General features: G+C 42.8%; 5 protein-coding genes across 6 annotated transcripts; 2 read left to right on the forward strand and 3 right to left on the reverse strand.

Annotated features, from left to right (window-relative positions):
• Nucleotides 1-208: 208 nt before the first annotated feature.
• Nucleotides 209-4,662, reverse strand: golga5 (golgin A5). 2 transcript variants are annotated; one of them, XM_029829559.1, is made up of 13 exons: nt 4,588-4,662; nt 3,355-3,996; nt 3,040-3,258; nt 2,736-2,955; nt 2,522-2,645; nt 2,233-2,436; nt 1,920-2,090; nt 1,673-1,801; nt 1,475-1,573; nt 1,173-1,392; nt 884-983; nt 721-784; nt 209-639 (listed from the first exon to the last, which is right to left on the reverse strand). In XM_029829559.1, exons 2-13 carry the CDS (start codon nt 3,986-3,988, stop codon nt 559-561), a joined length of 2,265 nt encoding a protein of 754 aa, XP_029685419.1. In that variant the 5' UTR covers nt 3,989-3,996; nt 4,588-4,662; the 3' UTR covers nt 209-558. The 2 variants fall into 2 exon arrangements, with proteins under 2 accessions (XP_029685419.1, XP_011613330.1); XM_011615028.2 differs by having other exon boundaries at nt 4,437-4,632.
• Nucleotides 4,663-5,251: 589 nt separating this feature from the next.
• Nucleotides 5,252-10,972, reverse strand: rtf1 (RTF1 homolog, Paf1/RNA polymerase II complex component). Its single transcript, XM_003962349.3, has 18 exons — nt 10,775-10,972; nt 9,727-9,837; nt 9,461-9,611; nt 8,946-9,147; nt 8,723-8,840; nt 8,520-8,631; nt 8,308-8,446; nt 8,052-8,229; nt 7,824-7,906; nt 7,652-7,739; nt 7,467-7,574; nt 7,302-7,379; nt 7,092-7,213; nt 6,879-6,936; nt 6,718-6,795; nt 6,520-6,621; nt 6,327-6,435; nt 5,252-6,238 (listed from the first exon to the last, which is right to left on the reverse strand). Exons 1-18 carry the CDS (start codon nt 10,856-10,858, stop codon nt 6,132-6,134), a joined length of 2,028 nt encoding a protein of 675 aa, XP_003962398.1. The 5' UTR covers nt 10,859-10,972; the 3' UTR covers nt 5,252-6,131.
• Nucleotides 10,973-11,283: 311 nt separating this feature from the next.
• ndufaf1 (NADH:ubiquinone oxidoreductase complex assembly factor 1) lies at nt 11,284-13,107 on the forward strand. The gene is made up of 5 exons (XM_003962348.3): nt 11,284-11,444; nt 11,658-12,197; nt 12,307-12,492; nt 12,568-12,642; nt 12,719-13,107. The coding sequence occupies exons 2-5, from the start codon at nt 11,685-11,687 to the stop codon at nt 12,857-12,859; spliced, it is 915 nt and encodes a 304-aa protein (XP_003962397.2). The 5' UTR covers nt 11,284-11,444; nt 11,658-11,684; the 3' UTR covers nt 12,860-13,107.
• On the reverse strand, nt 13,045-15,872 carry nusap1 (nucleolar and spindle associated protein 1). Its single transcript, XM_003962371.3, has 12 exons — nt 15,697-15,872; nt 15,521-15,580; nt 15,240-15,449; nt 15,012-15,165; nt 14,830-14,901; nt 14,611-14,723; nt 14,480-14,524; nt 14,128-14,294; nt 13,899-14,050; nt 13,703-13,816; nt 13,503-13,611; nt 13,045-13,421 (listed from the first exon to the last, which is right to left on the reverse strand). Exons 1-12 carry the CDS (start codon nt 15,796-15,798, stop codon nt 13,334-13,336), a joined length of 1,386 nt encoding a protein of 461 aa, XP_003962420.3. The 5' UTR covers nt 15,799-15,872; the 3' UTR covers nt 13,045-13,333.
• Nucleotides 15,873-16,283: 411 nt separating this feature from the next.
• On the forward strand, nt 16,284-18,293 carry oip5 (opa interacting protein 5). The gene is made up of 5 exons (XM_011615001.2): nt 16,284-16,574; nt 16,780-16,849; nt 17,031-17,153; nt 17,391-17,472; nt 17,748-18,293. The coding sequence occupies exons 1-5, from the start codon at nt 16,403-16,405 to the stop codon at nt 17,838-17,840; spliced, it is 540 nt and encodes a 179-aa protein (XP_011613303.1). The 5' UTR covers nt 16,284-16,402; the 3' UTR covers nt 17,841-18,293.
• Nucleotides 18,294-20,017: the final 1,724 nt, after the last annotated feature.

Raw genomic sequence — 20,017 nt, forward strand, 5'->3', positions numbered from 1 at the left:
TTCTAATTACCGTATTTCTCCTTGCGGGCCTGTCTAGTGGGCGGGGCCAAACATTTGACCCAGCCCACATTGAGCTCCAGCCTGATCTGCAGTGTTCAGAGGAAGCGATCTGTCGTATTGTCTTCATACACTGCTACAATAGTTTTCTTCCTGTAAAACCAATACATTTAACACCATCGCAGATAATAGAGGAAACGTCCAGACTGTGTTTTCCCTTGTATTTGGTTTATTAAAAGATTTTTTTAACATATAGTTATACAATCTGTTTAGAGTTTTGGCAGGATGATCATCCAGTCAACAGAGGTGAATGTATGATTTAATGTCATCACACCAATGATAATAATCAATCTAATCATGTTAAGTTCTAAAGAAGCCATTTGTTGCCAGTTGAAAAAATAAAATAAAGATCAATGCTAAGAGGTTTTTTTTTGTTTTTTTTCATAGCATTTCTGTGCAAACTGGGGTTAGGACCCAAATCCCATCACATAGCAGCTTATTCTTACATTGGAAGCTGTAGAACAAAGACCTTATGTCATCCCTCTGTGTAATATAAGCCTTCTATCTTCCAGCAGGATTCGTGTTATGCATTTCAGGGGTGTAAGTAAGAAGAACAATCATGACCCATAAGTGGAGTACTGCCTGCAGAAGAAAGTTAAAATGCATTTATTCCCCTCATAAATTGCTTTTAAAAGGTTAACAGGGTCAATGAGTCATATTTACCATATACAGAATGACAAAAACCCTCGCCATTGGATACCGTCTGAGGAAGATGCCCAAGCGGATGCTAAAAAGACAACATCCACCATTTATCACTGGTCACGCTGCATATTAAAGATCAATTAATGTACATTACAAGGGGAGGTGAAAAAACACAACATATTACCTGAAACGGTCGATGGTGCTGGCTGCTTTGCGTACTCTGCCATAAACCCCTGGACTGTCTAGATCACTGAACAGTACTGGTGTGTTTCTTTGTCGTGCTCCTGAAAAACAAAATGTGGCTCATCATCACCACAGGTTAAACTTTAATGTCAAATGTCATTTATTTATACTCATACAGCATAAATATTCATTTATCTTAATTATAATTAAGTGTTTTGCTATATTTCTGAGGCTTTCTGCCTACCACCTGCATGTACATTCATGTTCAGGGACTCCTAATCATCACCTACCTGGTCCTTCCAGGTTGGTCATGTTGATAGCCGACCCTCCGCTCTGACCTCCCTGAGCGCTCTTCAGCTGCTGCTCCAGACGCTCCAGCTGGAACACCAGGGAGCTCTTTTCTGTTCCCAGCGCCTCCAGCATCGTCTGCTTCTGAATCAGCGTCTCTGTCAGCTGGTGGAGACGGTTTTCCAGCTCTGTTTGGCTATTGCTAATTGTCTTGTTTGTCAGCTGGAAGCCACAACAGAGTGGTAAATCTTCAAGTATTTTCCATAGGATATAATGTTTACACCTTAAAAAAAAAGCAACTGACCTGATTCCTGAGCTTTTGGATTTCATCTTCTCTGTCCTTGACTCTGCTCTGCAGAGTAGTTTTGGCTCGGTGGTGATCTTCCTCCAGGTACTGTATCTCCTGTAGATTAAAATAAAGCGAACAAGTCAGCATCACTTGGCATTTCAGAAAATCAGATGCATGTATTTAGCACAACTGCCATCACTCATTATCCATTACCTGCTTGCAGCGCTCAACCTCAACTTCTGCTTCCTGTTTAGCTCTGGTCTGTGAGGCAAGTTGCTCCTCAAACTGCAGCTGCTGTTCCCGCCACGATTCCACCTCTGTCATGGCCTGATTCTCCAAATCCTGGGCAGGACACACATCGCATTTCAGCAAAAATATAGGAGTCAGATTTGAGCAGCAGACTGCATCTTTAAATATTATTCAGTCACTACGCTCTTTATTTCTTGTCTTAAAATTTTACCTGTATTTCTATTTGAAGTGTATGCAACTGCCCCTGAAGCTTTTGGATCTCTTCCTTCTGCAGTTCCTTCTCATGACGCAAATCCTCCAGCTCTACCGTCATGGCGCCGCAGCCCTCCAGTGAATCCAGACCTGATCCCTCTTTCAAACTGTTGATTAATTTCTCTTTGGACTGAAGGACAAATTACATGTTAGTAATGCCAGAATCCTTTTCCAACCAATTTGTTAATTGTGCAATTTGTTTCTCTTCTTTAATTTTGTAACTTAAAAATTGTTATCAACTTCAATCTGTACTGCATTACAAAACAAGTTACTTGAAGGATGCGTGAAGCTTTGTTCTTGTAGTCTTGTAATTCCTGTTTGGAAGACTCAGCCACCGCTTTAGCACTTTTCAGCTGCAGCTGAAGGTCGTCGGCCCTCGCTTTCTCCTCCCCGCCTCGCCGCTCAGCTGCAGCCAGCGTCTCTGCAAGGGTCTGCCTCTCCGACTCAATTTTGGAGAGTCGGACATTATATTCACCCTGCAAAAGAACTCAAGATAAATAAGGCAGATCATTTTTATATCTTCAGTCTAGACTCGTCTGTGAAGTATGACATTACGAGCACCTGCATCTGGTGGTAGCTGTCCTGTTCTCTCTTGAGAGCTAAATCAGCCTCTCGTAGCCTATCCTGTATTGTTTCCAGGGCCTGGGACTGCATGCTGGACCCCTGTGTGTGATCTTGCATAATTCTACAAACCCAATAAGGAAAAAATATGGAAATTGACTTGGGAAGAATTCTGAAGTGCTTTTCCCTTCAAATGGTTGTCATGGGTGTTTACCTCAACTTCTCTTTCTGCACCTCTTCTAATGCAGCATTGCGTGACTTAAGCAGCTGATCAGCTTCATCAAGCCTGATTTTCAGCACTGCAAGTTGACCATCTTTGGCAGAGAGGGCTTCTGTCAGGTCATCAACCTGTGATCGAAGTTCTCTTAACATCCTGTCAGTTTGATACTGCTCAGAATTCCATTTGTCCGCACGCAAACGCATCTGGTTCAATTCTGAAGGAGACAAACCCCCATTTATTTCTAGAGACAGAAAATTGACAGACAGAAATGCATGGCTATCGCTGCCTAAAGTTTTACCATCCTGCAAGTCCTTTGCTCTTTGGATGACTGAAGCCATCTCCCCATTGAGAGAGCCAACTTCACTGCGCAGCAGCTGATTTTCCAGACGCAGACTGGACAAGATCTGACTCTGTGGCTCCTCTGTAGAGGCAAGAGGAGGAGGAGAGGACTCCTGTTTGACGCTATCCTGAGGGACAACCAGGCCAGAATCTGAGCTCTCAGGTGTGTCTGTGGTAGCTGTGTAAAAACAAGAAACAACAGCAATATAAGGTTTCAAAGCAATTACACGTGTATAGACAGATGATCACATACGGTTTACGTAGGGTGTTGTACCATGACTCAGCTCTTTAGCAGAGCTCTCTGTTTTGATGCTGTGAGCAGACAATGAGCTCATGCTTGAGGTTCTAGATATTCCGTGAGTTGAGGGTGGTGTTGACGGGACGGAGGCGATGACTTGGGGAGTGCTCGACGGAGGGGGTGTGACATTTTGACTTTGTGTACTTGTAACTGCCACTTTTATGCCCTCTCTTTTTGAGTCCCCTCTGTTGCCGACAAGTGGATCAGAGCTGTTTAGAAAGTCAAAGAGCAAATCATCATCCAGATCCTTTTCTTTTTTTGGCCGCACAAAACCAGACAAAACCTTGGCTGAGCTTGTGGGACTACTGCCAGAATCAGAGATCCCCTCTTGTCTGCTGGTAATGTTGGCAGTGCCAGCCAGCACAGTTACATTGGATTTCTTGATGTTGCCAGCTGCTGCAGAGATGTAGCTCAGCGCAGTTTCAGAGGATCCGTGGGCATGTTGTGTCACAGCTTCCTCTGTAGTGTATCCTTCTATACTGTATTTAGAATTCACAGTTTCTTCATAGGGTGATCCTTCTTCATTTTTAGCGAGGGCAGTAGCAGCTCCCTGGTCCACTTTATTTAAGAAGTCTTCTGCTTTCCCAGCCAAGTCAGCAAACCAAGACATTGTGGATCCTACGGGCATAAACACAACAATAAACTGTCTGAATGATAAATGTTTTGTACCTAAACACGATGACTCAAGCAAAGAAAGTAAGGCGTAATTTCTGCCGTTTGGTCCAGTTTGGTCTAATATATACAGGATATAAAAATCACTGATTAAACGCTATGCAATCTTCTTCCAAGTGTGGTTAATTATAGTCATACAATTTGGAAAAATAACAGCTTACAGCATAGCGAAGTACATAGCGATTTCGTAAAGCTATCCAACAGCTCACAAAGACAATACGAAATCTAAACTGTTTGCGTTTTAAGGCTGCAGCGTCGGAGCTAGCGCGAATACTATAAATAAAAGATCGGGTTTGACCTATATCGAAAACATAAACCAACATAAACTTCAACACTGCTAAAGCTAATAGGTTAGCTGCCTAGAAAAGGTGACTATTTAAACACACCCTTTAAAAAGACGTCCAAATGTCAAAATATCTCAAGTTGCCGGACAATCGGCGGAGTTCAAGTAGCGGACACGAAAAGGATATTTCGTTTGATTTAACAAGATTTTCTGTCATTATCTGTCAACAAGGATGTTGGTGCTCTTTTCCATACGTGGAATAGGAAGCGCTGCACGCGAGGACCCCAAACAGAGCGACTTCAGAGAAGCCTGATCCAAAAACGAACCAGTCCTTCAATGGACAAACGCCTCCTTGTGTCAATATAAGCAGGATCTAAACAGACATTTATTTTCTTCATAAAACTGTAGTGCTACAATACAAATGTGTAGCGTGTTTGCAATGTGTACATCCATTTACCAAACAAAATCCTACAAATTAAACTCTCCATTATAAATATACCTCTTAGAGCCAATAAGGTATCCCATATATAATGTCAATGGCCATTTTAACTGTACATTGTGAGATTAAGAAAACTATGTTTCCAATAATAAAACCATGTAGAAAACAAAACATTTAAAATTTTAATAGCAAGAGCATTTGGTCATTAAATATAATATCAAAGACCTACATAGCTTGGCATTTAATATTGGTCACATTTACAAACACACCAGATCCTCTGATATTTTTGTATCTGAGAACCAGACTGAACAACCTAGTAGGTAAAAATGGGGAGACAACAAGTGGTGTAACCGCAACCTCCACAAATTAAGGCCCAAAGTTTGGATTCAAGACCTTTTTGCCACGAGGCTGTGGCAGCAACTGAACTTCCGGATCTTGTGCTTATCTGAATTTCCTGTATAAACATAACCAGCCAGACATGTTATGAAACAGTGCCTCTTTATTTTTCCCTGCACTCACTCCAAAATGCATATTTACATGGCATGCCACATCAATACAGGAACTGACTATGGACACAATAACACATAAAATCCACTCAGGGATTCAAGTAGAGATCTATCCCATTAATAATAAACCAATATATAACAGAAACAAAGCATCACTTTTAGAACCAGGGTTGCCATAGAAAATGATTCCTCTTAGACTGCTTTGTTCCAACGTCTCAAAAAGAGACTTATACATTTGTCACAGAAAGCCAGCGACATGTTAGAGTCAGATATGGTGATCGCCTATAATCAGAGAAAGATCTTAAAAAAAAGGATGGACAGCAAGAACAAAGGATCACAAATTTGTGGTGGATTTACAGTAGGAAATTGCTGAAGAAAAGCTGGTCAGCTCCATAAATTTCCAGTCCAGACACAAATATGTCTCAGCGAACTGTATGTTCTAAAAGAGCGTCCTTCAAGGTAAGGTTCCATACGGATCCTCTCAGAAATCAAAAAAATGGGATCCAAATTGGGAGGGAGATAACTGCATAAAAAAAACACAACTCAGTGTGAGTTTGTGTATGAATACACAAAAATAACAAAAAAATAACAATTCCATCTGGACACGTTCTACTGAGAAAAATCCTGGGAGAATAATGATTTGCTGCTCAATAAGTATTTCCTCTGTGTGCAGATCAACAGTCCGTTTTATTGACATTCACACTCCTCTGGGAGTTGGCCTCTCGCTCTCACACACACACACACACACACGCACACACACACACACACGCGCGCGCACACACACACACACGCGCTCTCTTTCACTCTCTCAGTCGCACATGTGGTGTGGATTCTGGAAGAGAGCGTAGATGCATCAGATCAGGCCCCTCCTTTTCTTGTAGTCTTCCAAGTTGAGGGACCGTCGAGGGGCGCCGTCTTTCACCGGCAGGGCGTTTGAACTGACAGACAGAGACTTGGCCTCTGCACAAACAGAAGGACGTGTCACTGTTCACGTTCACCATCAGCTTCGTCTTATAGAACGTTCTAAACAAACTGGGAGAATCGTCACCTGCACTGGGAACCTGTAGGTCGATCTTTACGTCAAAGTCGTGGACTTTAAATAAGTCCTCGGAGAGGTCAGTGGTTGGCTTAGGGACATCCTTTTCTTTAGCGTTTGTCTGGGTGGAAATAAACACAACAAAGATCAAATATACAAATATACAGGTGGAAACTTTGTATCTCTTAGTGCTTGTTCTCCTCACCACTTTGTTGTTCTCTGGACTTGACGGATCTGCTCCTGACCCAGATCCGTATTTCTGGTTCAAGTGAGCGAGAATAGCTGCGTGGACTGACGGATCTCTGGCCTGAACACCAACATGAGATATTTGGTTAATTTCTGCAGTATTTGTGATTGTATTTATGATTTTTGAAAGGGTTATAAGCCATTTTACAAATCTTACATTAGACACCATGGTGGGTTTGCACTGTCTTCGTGTAAAAGGGTCCATTTGTTGGTTTTTGGCATTCTGGCCTTCAGCCTGTGGAAAAAGCAAACAACTCTTATGATCCAGCTACTGAGGTGCATTAAACATATCTTAGAAAGGGGATATTTCACACTCACTACAAGAGCTTTCTCAGATTCAACAATGTTCCAGCTTCTGTTCCTCTGATTGATGTAGCTGCATGAAGAAAAAACCAAACAATTAGAAAGAGTTTCATCGTGATTTATGGTCATAGGTGTTTTCTGGGCTGTGATGCTTTTATTTACAGCAGCTGAAGTCAGGAGACAAGCTCAGAGAGCCTTTAATAACATGTGTGAGTGCAGCTTTGGTACCTGATGGCAGAGATGTTCTTGGTCCTCTGTCTGTCGAGGGCTTCTGCCCTCTCCTCCAGCTCGTTCAGCTCATCCTGGATCACCTTCACTCGATCACCGTCACCGCTCTCTTCTGCCATAGCCTTCACCCCAACAAAAGAAAATGGTCGATAAAACCGACAGAGACCACGTGAAGAGCTGCTGCAGACACCCGGAGGCATCCCACGTTACCTTATCCTTCAGCAACTGTGTTTTCTTCATAGCGTAATTTGGTGGCGCTTTCCTGAATCTGTCTTTTTCTTTTACGATCTGCAGTTGATGAAGTCACAAAATAAATGTTTTCTCCTCATCAACAACCAAAAAGTGATCCAACAACATCCTGGTAAACAGACTCACGTCCTCAATGTCTTTGTCATTAAATTTATAGTTGAGAGCCTCTTTAATGGTCTGCTCCTTTTTGGTGATTTCGTCAAGAGTGGGAACTTGCATGCTGGCAACCATCATCTAAAGATAACAGACCTGATCTTTAATGCACATTTCTATGACACTTCTCGTATTATACATCACTAAAACACACTTACCGCCTCTTTCCACTTAATGAACTCGCTCTCTGCGAATTCTTGATTAGATACAAACTCGAGCCGGAACACCCGTGTGTCGCCGCCGTGCCTGAGGAAAAACGCGCGCGCATTCGCCATAAGACACAGGAAAGTGAGGAAAAAGTTCTTTAATGATGGGATTTCTAACACCCACCTTAACTGTAATCCCTTGTTTGTCCGCGTCGACCCCAGCTGGTAAACCTTCGCCGTCTCCACCACATCGACAATTTCAGCAACCTGATGACGTGAAAAAAGTAAGATGGGTCACTTCACCGTCATCACCACTGTGCAACTTTATCATGTCAAATCTCAGTGACAGGGAGCACAGAGTGGACTTTGGATTCTGTAATAGAATAAAGGTTCACGCTGAGCGAAGACTTACCCTATAAACTGGTTTACTGCTGCTGTTCCCAATCCCTATCCTCACGAAGCAGCCAGTCACAGTCTTAGCAAAGAAGGGCATGTGGCACCAGCGTTCCAGCTTGTGTCTGGACAGACGAATTCTATTGAGCTCTTCCGGTAACGAGACGGGCTGTGACTTCGGCGCCGTCTCTTCTTTCCTGTAGGAAGAACACCAGCACGGCTTAATCGATAACTCACGGCGACGTGTGACGTCATGAAAGTGGCACGAAACGTACTCATCATCATCAAACGAGGACGAACGGGAGCTCCGGTCGCTTTTGACGGAGGACTTGTCGTCATCTTCCTCCTCTTCCTCTTCATCGTCGGAGTAAACCTCACTGGTTTTCAGCGGCTGACGTTTGGCCAGAAGTTCTGCTGCTCGCCGAAGAGAGGAGGCATCAGCTTTTGTGCGCGGAGCCCATCAAAAATGGGTGGAAAACACACCGACCTGTTTTGTTTTTCTTTTTCTCGCGCTCAGCCTTTAGCTCCTCCATGGCCTGGGATTTCTTGTCGAGTTTCTCATCACGCTTGGACCGTCGTTCCTTGTTGTGCGACATGACCTGTAAACAGAAAGAGAGAGTGTGTAATGAAATGTTGAAGGCTGCAACATCCTCGTTCGTCCCTCCATGTTTAAAATATCCTCACACTCACCACTTGCGTGTCTTGAACCTGAGAGAGTTTCCTTTTTTCTTGTTCTTCCTCTTGCTTCCTTTTCTTCTCCTCTTTTTCCTTCTTCTTTGCCGTCTTCAGCTTCTTCTTAATCTCGAATCTGCCAAAACAAACAACCTTCTATTCAAACAACAGCGGAGGTTCTATAATTCTACACACACAGGAAGAGTTAAATGAGATCTCCCCTCTAATCATCAACATTCACCGTCTTTTGAGAACCTCTCTCTTCTCAATTCTGTTGAAAAGTTCTTGCTCTCTTTCCTTCTCTGTCATCTGCTCCAGCCGAGCTCTGTCCTCTGCGTCTCCCATCAGATCGTCGTCGTAACCGTCCTTAAAGACCTCGTCCTCGGAGGAGTCCGAGTCGGAGCTGGACGAGGAGCTGTTGCTCTCAGAATCCGACACCTCACCTGAAGATGAAGAGCAATTTAATGGCACACACTGATGAATTGGACGGATGTGAAAATACTCACATTCCATTAAAATACTGAAATGACACATTAGAAAGGACGAGCTGAAGGTGATCTCACTATGGCAGATGGCACATTATCTGCTACAGAGCCCTACTAGGATAAAAGATGGCGAGTCCCCGCAACATAAAATTCTCATCCATAAAATAGCGCAGTGAATATTCTCAGCCATCAAAATAATTTCCAAATTAAAGTGGGCTGATTCTTTAAGGCCAACTGCTCAGACCCAGATGCTCAGAAGCTGAATACATACCCTCCTCTGGTGCTGAGCTCTCTGCTGAGCTGTCCCCATCTGAGCTGCCAGACGCTGTTGCTTTGTTCACTTTCTTCTTTGTTGCGTTCTTCTTCTCAGACCCTTTCCCCGGCTTGACCTTCTTTTTACCTTTGGTACCACCAACAGTCCACTAGACAGGAAAGAGGAACACTCAGTATAGCTCATTAAATAAAAATAATGAAGAAACTGAAATAGTAATGCATAGTGATTATGATTTTGTGATTTCTCAAAGACCTGAGTTATACCTCATCATCACTGTCGGATGTCTCGGAGTCTGTAGAAGCTGCAGGTTTGCTGACAGGTTCATCCTGCTCTCCTGCATCAACCCTTTTCCTCTTTGCCAGAGACAAGAGCTCCTAAAATCAAGAAATAGGAAGAAAGAGCACCTAGTCATGCGACAGGAATATAAAATATAACCAGGTTACATGCCCAGAATGATTACATGAGCTGTAAATACATTTGTAATCTGGAGGAAGGCGTAAATGTATGCATAAACAAAAGATCATGCTTCCAAACAGTTCAATGAGTCTACCACCTGCATGAATGTGAGGTATAAATTAAATGTAGCGTACTAGGTAAATATCAAAACTGTGAGAAGAATGCACACGGGTGTCTGCTCGTTTTACTGATTGTTGTCTTGATTCAACTAGATTTTTTTTAATAATTACTAAAGGCTAACGGTGAAACCATTCACTGCAGCAGGACGTTTAAACCACTTTCTCTCTTGTCAGGGAGGAAAGCACTTCAGTAAACTTGCCAGTGCTTGTTTGACAACACCGAAATAGAGCTTCAGCTCCGCGCCCATGACGTCATTCAGGGGGTAATATTCAAGCTAAATCAAGTGTTGCCCCGCTAGGTCTGGGTGCAAAAACATCTAGCAAGAAATTGCTGCATAATGCACATCCGATGTCCCGTTCTTTGTGCTTGCGAACCCACGAAAGGCCTCTGTCGAGGGATTTTCGTAGCGTAAACGTTGAGTTCTCCTACTCTGCATATGTAACCTTACGTTAGCACATCTAGGGAGCTCATGCTAAAGCAATGCTTTGCAGATTCGACTTTCAAAATGGGATATCATTGGGAAAGATTTTATTAAAGTGGCAAAATAATTTTACTTTGACAATGATGTGTAGGTGAGGTGAAAAGTAGCAGGTAGTGTAAATAAGACAGGCCCACTCTAAGCTTGTTCAAGCGAGGCGAACGCAGTGGGCTTAGCATTCGCTAGCTTAATCTTCAACTGTTTACAATTTAAAGGTTGGTCAATTAGAACACTGCAATGTAAAAATCTGCTCCTACCTGATCTAGATTATCATCGCTTGCACTGTCTTCGGAATCAGAGTCAATCACGACTCGACCTTTTCGTTTCTTTACATTCACCATAATTAGCCGCGCAGCTAACCTAACAGCTACCTCTGTGTCGTCTAAATGTTTGCGGCTAACTGTTGCTGCTAGCTAGCTCTCTTTCCTCTGCAGTCAACCACACAATAGCAGACTGCGCATGCGCGCTTGTGTTACGTTATTTACAGCCGTGCTTATTATGCCTTTACACTCACAAATAAGACGCACTTTTTGTTTGTATTTAACCTATGGTAGTCACAGTGTTTGACCAAAAAATTAAATCACAATCAAAGACACCAAAGCTTCAGGACTAAACACCAATTCTTAGTGCGTCAGTCAGGACAGAAATCTTTGGTGCACTCAAGGTGCGTTCATGGTCCACAGTTATTTTTATATTTCCGCTACATACTACTGTTCTTTAATAGGTAAACTTAGATTTCCTGGATGAGCATGAATGCAGCACTACTTCCGACGTGCCTCTCTCGTGTTTCCGGACAACCTTGGATCTGTGAATGAGTGCGTTAACACCGTTGAAATGTCCTCTTTCACGATTCAGTTCAAATCATCCAAAACAAGAATTTAAGTCATTGACATGAATCAGCCATCTATTTGGTTCAACATGAGCAGAGTAAGTACATGCAGATTACCCTACTTGAAACGTTATTTAAGTTTATCTATGACATTATCTGCATTCCGAGTGCGGCTTGTAATCTCAACTCGTTTTGTGCGTGATTTCGTTGTACCACCAGAGCCATTAATAATTGCACTGAACAATTCAGAGAATTTATTATTATTATTTATTACATTTATTTAGAGAATGTTTTTTATTCCTTTATTACAGGACTGAAACCTCCACATCATTGCTGAAATGTCCCTGACAAAACTCACACGTCTCCCTTCTGGGAGGCTTCTGAACTCCATCCAGCGCCACCAGCAGGCTGTCCTCCCCTCCATCCCCTCTCTCACCGTTCCCCGAAGAGCTATGACTAGAGAATACAGACGACCAGGAGAACCGATAGACAATAGGTTTCCATGGCAGAAAATCGACTTTGACTTCTCCAGGGGTTTGGAAGGATTAAAAAATAACATCATGCTGATAAAAAAGGAGCTTTCTGACCCCTGGGTGGGTCCAGAGGGGAAACCTATCCTTGAACACATGTTGGAACAGAACCGAGTCATATGGGAATTCAAGGGTCCGGAGAGCCTGGAGCAGTGGATCCTGTCCTCGGATCTTGAGATCGGAGGCAAAAGCGAGATTAATCTGAGGATGGGTAAAAATGGGCAGTCCTGTTTTCTGTCCGGAAACCTGGACTCCACTCCTCCGAGAGACGGAGAAACCCGCTACAGCGGCTACTGCACCATGCGCTCGAAGCAACCGCAGGTTAGTCTGCAGAGTCGCCTCCTCACTTTTAACAGGCTTTTTGTTCACCTGTTAAAATTCAGATGCTTGTCTATGGTCCAAAATTGAACACAAATCCTTTGTCTCTCAGAGTTTTTTCAATAGAAAAAAGCACTACGACTGGTCCTCATTCAACACACTGCATTTGCGCGTGCGTGGCGATGGCCGCCCATGGATGATCAACATTGGGACGGAAACCTACTTCTCTCACCAGAAAAACGACATCTATTGTTATTTCATGTACACCAGAGGCGGGCCCTACTGGCAGGAGATCAAGGTTAGCTCAACACATCTGAGAAAAACCAACATGCACCAACTGTCGCTCCTCAGCCGTTACCTGCCTGTTTTACAGATACCATTCTCCAAGTTCTTCCTCTCAAGTTGCGGGAGGGTGCAAGATAGTCAGCATCCGCTCTGGCTGGACAAGGTGGAGTAAAGACGCGTCACACTGACATTCAATGCCACAGGTTTGGTTAACCTCGTAAACCTTTCCTATTTTCCAGGTCAACACTGTTGGATTTACCCTGGGGGATAAAGCCGACGGCCCTTTCCAACTGGAGATCGATTTCATCGGAGTCTGCAGGGATTACGCACACACGGAGCAGTGCGCTTATGAATCTTACAAGAGAAACCCTGAGGTGTAAAGATGCATTTCCATGAGGCTTTACAGGATGATGTAGAACAAAGCTCTCAGCGTCCTGCGGTGACCGTCAGAATTACTTTAAATCAAGATGTGCAGGCTTGATTTCTGTAGGAGAAAGACTTTTCACACCAGTTGAAATGGACTAAATACCACGTGAGTCATTAAAAATGGAGCCCCAAACAGAAATACTTTCCATCGATCTCTTTATCAGCTGCTTGAAAAGTTAAAAATAAAAACATACTTGAAAAACATATCAAACTTTAAAGTACAACTTTTAAACAGATATCGCAAAGACAAATGTTCCATTAACAAGACACTGATTTCCTGCACGATAACATTAGAAGCATCATGGCTATAAAGTTTTTAAACTCAAGCACAATTATAAAAGCTTGAGAGCATCTACTACAACTAAGAAATGGAAAACAGTCAAAATATTTACACTGGACAAACAGGCTGTACAAACATCTCCACATTGTTACATCATGGCCAGGCCTCGCCGCGCTCCGAGCGCACTCTCCTTCTTCTGCTTCCTGTCCTGCATCTGTTTAGCTCTGCGGTCCTCCCTAAACAAACACAAACAACCATGACAGACCAACAGTTTCAGGGGGGATTCAGCGTCGACTTTTTCCAAGTTTTGGACAAACCTTGTTTTGGTTTGATGCTGTTTGTAGTTTTTCTGATGCGAGCTGACTGAAACCAGTGACTTATTTGCTGTTGTGTTCTCTTTAACGTCTCCAAATGGTTTCAGTTTACCTTAAAAGAAAAAAGGCACAATTTTAGAGATTCTTTGGTCGCAATATTGGCCATTTCACCTTGGCAGGAAGATTAATATCTGTATTTGTACCTGCATGAGGTTTGTAAGTGAGAGGACGAGACAGACTGGCCTTCAGATCGAACTTGGGCTTCTGTGCCCCGGGGGTGGTGATGTTGCTGGTGTTTCCAGTGAAAACAAACGGCCCTTTGTATTCAGTGGAAGAAGACCATCTTAATATTTCATGCGTGTCTTTCTATCAATGTCTGAAGAAAAGTAAAAAAGGCACCTGGAGTTTTTGTGGCAGAAAGAACTGCAGTTTTGACACTGTTAGCCTTTCCTTTATCAGCGGGGGTGCTGGAGGCCACACAGGAGGACATGCGTGCTGGCGTCTTCACCATGGACCTTTTGCTCCCGTTATCATGCGTAGCTTCAGTGAAGCTGCAAACCAACAAAATCATGTGTTATATGGGTAATGTCACACAAGAAGCCCTGCAGAAAAGAAAAGGTCGACTCACCGCACGTTGATTCTGCGGATGGAAAGGACGGAAGGCCTGAATGCTGCGTCTTCCTTCCCTGCAGGCTTCGGGGGGGCTTTAGTGGCCGACAGCATCGTGTTTCTGCGTTTCTCCTCAGCTGCTCTCCTGTTGGGGGCTGGGCTGATCAGGGAGGCACGAGTCGCTCTCTGCAGAGAAAAATACAAACAGGTCATCACTTTTACATCATTCCTGAATTAGAGGATGCTGTGTTTTATCTTAACATGCTGTCGTTTTATTTTTAAATGAAAGGGAGGAAACCATTGCATTGCTGTCTCTAAACGGTTCAAAATGATCTCTGCTACTATTCGTTTCATCATTTTTTGGTACTTGCCTCTTGACATTTAGGCTGCTGGGGTTTGGTCTTCTCTGAGGGTTTCTGAGAAGAAAAACAGGAAAATCAGCTTCAGAGTAGATTTATTTATGACGACTCATTCTTCCTGAAAGATGTTAATTAAGCTTTACTTTTGAATCTTTCGCAGAACCTCTGTAAGTCTCCAGATTTTTGGTCTTCCGTTGGAAGTACGAGTCAATGGATTCCATCTTGTTAAAATGTGCTTCGTGGAGTTTCTTGAAGTCTATAAAAGAGAAATATTTACATTATAATCTCCGTAACATTAACGGGAAAACAGCCTGAAAGTTTCAGCAAGACTGGGGCGTTGGTAAGTAATGAGGGATACGTACTGGGAGTGCCCATTTTCTTTTGGAGACGAGGAATTTTGCCAGCTTTAGCAATTTTTGATTCTTTTTCTGGAGCTAGATTAAAAGATTAAGACGGCACAGATATTTAAACACATGCAAGTAATACAGCAACCTTACAACGATCAGATTCTGTTGGTATATGTTTGTGAAAGCCATAAACTGACCAGTATCAGCAATGACAGCCAATTCATCCCCGATTTCAGGCTGGTGGTGGCTGCCAGTGGACACAGTTTCTGGGTCCTTGGCTGAGGACACCCTTCTTTTTTTCCCACGTCTGGCACCACAGGACGCAGCAGACACGGCCTCCTCAGTGCCAACCTAAGAGAAAAATCATGTCTTCATTCCTTGAAGGGTTGGGTGAAGCCGAATTTACGCAGAGACGCGTCCAATACCTCTGCAGAAGCAGGAGGACCGTGAACATTGCACTCGTTCGCCATCGAAGTATCAGAGATCTTCCTCTTGGTACCGTTTGCTTTACCCCGACGTGTGTTCACAAACACGGGAGGGTTGAAAATCTCTTCCTTGCTAGAGGTTTCTGTGCTTTTCTGAGCACTGCTCGCGTTTTCGTCTTCTAGGACATCAGCGGCTTCCTTTTCTTGCAGCTGGAAATCACCACACGTTAGTAAATACAGGATGAATGCTCGACGAGCATCACCGACCAGGCTCATTTTACCTGACTTTCCTCTGCCTCCTGCTGATAATGCTGCTTGATCGCTTCAAGGAGCTCATTGGCCTGTTTTCAAACAAGAAACCCAGGTTTGTGAGGGTTATATCAAGCACACTTTACTTCATTGAACGTCACGTTGTCACATTTCTATTGTCCTTTCGAATAAATTGTGATTATATTACCTTCTTGTTGGCTTTAAGTCCGAGTTCCTTAGCAAGACTTCGTAACTCTGCGTATTTCATGGAGTCAAAATCCATATTTGACGCTTGCTGGACTGATTTCATTTAAGTCAGCGGATAAGCTCGTAGTCCCACCGTGTGACAAAAGCCGCCGGACGGTTGAAATTCTCCTGATTCAAAACAGAGTTAGTGGAGCGTTTTGATTGGCTGCTGCGGAACCGGATGTGTCCCTCAGCCAATCGGGTCGAAGATGGGTTAAACAGTTCCTCCGTGCGATATTTATTCCTAGAAGAATATTTAATAGATTTGGGTGGTTCTTCGCGAATATTTGCGAGAACCCCCAGACATCACCTATGGAAAATGTATGGTATGGATAGGTATAGCGGCCATCTCTTCGCCATGTTGCTCAAAACACAATAATTCGGTCAAAACTACACTACCGGTTTAATATTTTGATATTGGCATCGACTGATTGTGGAGTTGATGCGATTGCTCGATGCAAACTTCGTTTCTATTTTGAAGCTTGCTCATGTATACTATGTCAGCGCCTCAGTCACTTGGCCACATGGTGGCGGTAGCGCGTCGCGTCTGCTCATTTTAATCAGCTCCAATAAACAGAAGAAGAACTATCTCGCTAGTAGACTGTTCGTCATTCAAACTCCCTGGCGGGACAAGTAATTTCCAAATTTAGCCTCAGCAACACCGACTCATGAACATGGAATTTAATAGAAGTATCTTAATTAAAAGTGCCAGCAATATGAAAGCGAGAGAAGTGACCCAGCGTCTGCTGACTCTGCACTGTCAACACTGTCACACCGTGTTGGGAGACTCTGTCGACATTTGTGGGGAGACCAAATATTTGGACTCAATAATCTGTCTAAGTAAGTTAAGTTAATGGTCGTATCAAGGGGTTGTGACATGATTATTTTTGTTGTGATGGGCAGCACCTCTAACTGTACAATGTTTGTGAAATCTCATTTTTGTGTTCTATTTTGTGTATTTTGCTAGGTTCTTGGAATCTGAGAGTTATGAAGCTTCTATTCCTAGTTTATAACCCAACACTGACCCACTGTTTGTCCCCTGCAGAGGTAACCGGTGATGTAGTTGTCTGTGATCCAGTGACGCAGCCACAGGAAGAGGGGGAAATGGCAAATTGGTGGGTTAAAATTAACAGCTTTGTCTTCTTATTGGGTCAGAACAGAAACTGGTAACTTTAGTCTTGCATTATTATTAATCTATGTGCTATGTGAAGATCCTCAATGTTGGCAAACTGGGATGGGAATCTGATGCCCTCAGGAGCAAAAGTGTTAAATGTGTTCTGAATGTGCCCCTTTCAGCATCTACAGTCCTCTAAAATGTGGTTGCTGCTGCTCGTCTGTGGGGAAGGTGATTCACTCCGCTCCACCCTGTCTGAGCACGCTACGCTCTCTCTTCCTCCTCAAAAAAGCAAACATTAGTTGGTAAGTTCCGCTGCGTCTCCCAACGTATTCAGCAAGAACACTGACTTAATGGCCTCTGCAGCCGCCTGGAGAGGCCGACATAAACAGTAGCTGTGTTATTGTTGTCTAATGGTGCAGCTACAGCCATTTTCTCCTGTTTTTTTTTATTTTTACAGTAGATCTTACATAATTTAGTTTTGTGGATATTTACATTCGTGTTTCATTTGGTGATTCAGATCATTTTTCCTGGTTTTGCAGTTACGTCCTCAAGAGCAGCTCAATGGTGATGGCGTCTGCGTTGCAGTTTAGTCTGAAGGCTGTGACAAAGGACATGGAAGAGGTGAGACAGCCAAATCTAATTCACACCTTCAAGGGCCATAATTATTTGTATGACTCCAGTGTTTCATTGTGCGATTAATAATAATCTCTTGAAGTGTCACTGAATATGTTATTTTTCATCGTCTGGCTAATGAAACATCCATGACAACCCACTCTGCTGTCATGCAGCTGTCCCTGTTTGGCATTTTTAAAGTCACAGAAAATCTTTATTCCTTCTGGTTGCTGTTTCCTTCTCTTGTTTGGCTGAGAAGTCTGTTTCTTTTCCTTTTGCTGCAGGTGAAACAGGAGTTTAGGGAATTCTTGGATCAGTTGGCGTTCAGTGAGAGCAGACTTGTCAGCAGGATCAAAACCCGCAAAAACAAAAAGTGACGTATGCACCAACGGGCTCCATGGTCAGGGACCAGGTCTTCCCCAGTTAGTCATTTCTGTGAGTTTGTTCCATATTTAGGAATCATGTTTCATTTCATTCCTACATCTGTGAACCTGCGTCAGTTGCTACAGACGCCTCATGAACAGGGCGGCGCACGCTCGAATGAACTCTGTCTCAACGAGAAGCTCACATCTCAGAGCCTCAACTCCATTTTTAACTCTTGAGGTTTAACTGATTTTTCTGTTAACTCTCAGAAACGCTCACAAGAGCCTTCAGTTGTCAGGGCTAAACAGTGCTCAATAGCACGACTGTTGGCACTGACACAGGCGGCAGCCTGGGATTCACTTAGATTTGCTGTTTCAAATCATTTCCTTGAAAGAGACCTCAAAATTATACTTGCCACACAACTGTATTTAACTTTCCTTAATAAAGCTACATTTAATACAGTTTAAGTATATGTGGGTGCTCCTTTTTTAACAATAAAAGGGAAAAAAATAGCAAATAATGTAACTTTGCATCATTTTTAGACCACAAAATATTCCGAAATCCTGGAATCATAATAATTTGGTACAGTAGACTCCTGTCCACTTACCTTAACGCTGTAAATGCCACACTTTAATATACTACTATACTTTAATATTCTATATTCCTTTTTGCAGAAGATGGATTCCATTTAATTTTATTATATTTTACTTGACCGCAACAGGATTTTTTTTTTGGAGTAAAAGATTCATCTGTCTCGTAAAACTCTTCTCTATTACAGCCAATGTTGCAAGAGCTTTCTTCCTCTGAGAGAATTAAAGCATATGCAGTTGTATTTGGTAGGTTTTCAGTCCTGATTCTGGAGTTTATGCTAAGCTAGAGGAATTATTTCCAGGCTTGTGCACAGATGTCTCAGCAAACTCGGAATCAAGGCACATTTACACGTTTCCCTAAATAATTAAAAGCTGAAAGCATCTTGGTTCAAACATTCAAAGGTACTATTCACAACCCCTCATCCATCCAGATCCAGATCACAAACACACAGCTGTTTAATTGGCACCATGCTGCATTTTTATTGCTGAATTTCTGATACAGATTCTTTTTTTTTCAGTTAATACAAAACCAGACAAGAGGCTTACACATAATAAGCATGCCAGTTTCCTCCCTCTGGAGTGCATAGTTTCTACACAGTCCATCACCTCAATGGAAAAGTTGATCAACAATGTCATTAATCAGCTTACTTAAGATTTAGTTTCTTCTCATGAGAACAAAGATTGAGTTGTGTGTGAGCTGCACTGTGTTAGCACGGTCACATTAGAGAGCAAGAGCACAAAATATTGAAAAGTCTCCCTCTAAAAGGTTATTTTTGGTGCAGTTTACTCGGTAAAAACCACAGCTGATGATCAAAGCTACTTCAACATGCTTGTTGCTCAAAAATCCATCCCCAACACGACACCTGACGTGGACGTTTGATTAGCCTAATTACACTCATTCACATTACAAAGTTGGATTATTGCATGCAATACAAATCATTCGTTATTCTAGGTCATGCATATTTTTTGAACCCATATATTCAAGTCGCGAGACGTGTACTTGTAAAAGGTGATCAGTCCCCACAGAAAGCATTACAGGGTGTTTTATTTCTAAGAACACAGGGTTCCGGACGAGATGGAGATGACGACGGTGCAAGTCAGTACACAGAAAGTGCTTCCAAACAAGTATCGAGTCCGTCCAGTTCTGGTCTCTGCAGCCACAGAATTACACGGTGCATGTTTGTAAAGGAAGTTCGGCTGTTGCGGAACAAAAATAAGCACAAAAGAACGCTACAGGAAGTGAACTCTAAAGCATCTCCCATGTACCAATCGATTGGTTTAGATCCTCATTTTGGTGTTTCTACCGGGGGAAGTCAAAGTGTTGATGTGTGCTGCTACGTTGCTACGGGTTTTGTGGGAAGCAAACTATATTCAAACCCCAAATATATACGACTCCCCACCAAAAAAGTGACTAACAGAGAGCTACAGTAGGCAAAGAAGAGAAGAGGGAAGTCCTTTTCACAATATTACAGACTCTTAACACCTATACCCTGGCACTAAACTCATGCATTATTGTAGGTTATTGCTTCTAAAACTCTAATCAAATACAATTTTATGGATTAGAATACGTCTATATTTATATATGTATATAGATATAACGC

The sequence above is a fragment of the Takifugu rubripes genome, chromosome 2 (assembly GCF_901000725.2).
Source record: "Takifugu rubripes chromosome 2, fTakRub1.2, whole genome shotgun sequence".
Lineage (NCBI taxonomy): Eukaryota > Metazoa > Chordata > Actinopteri > Tetraodontiformes > Tetraodontidae > Takifugu > Takifugu rubripes.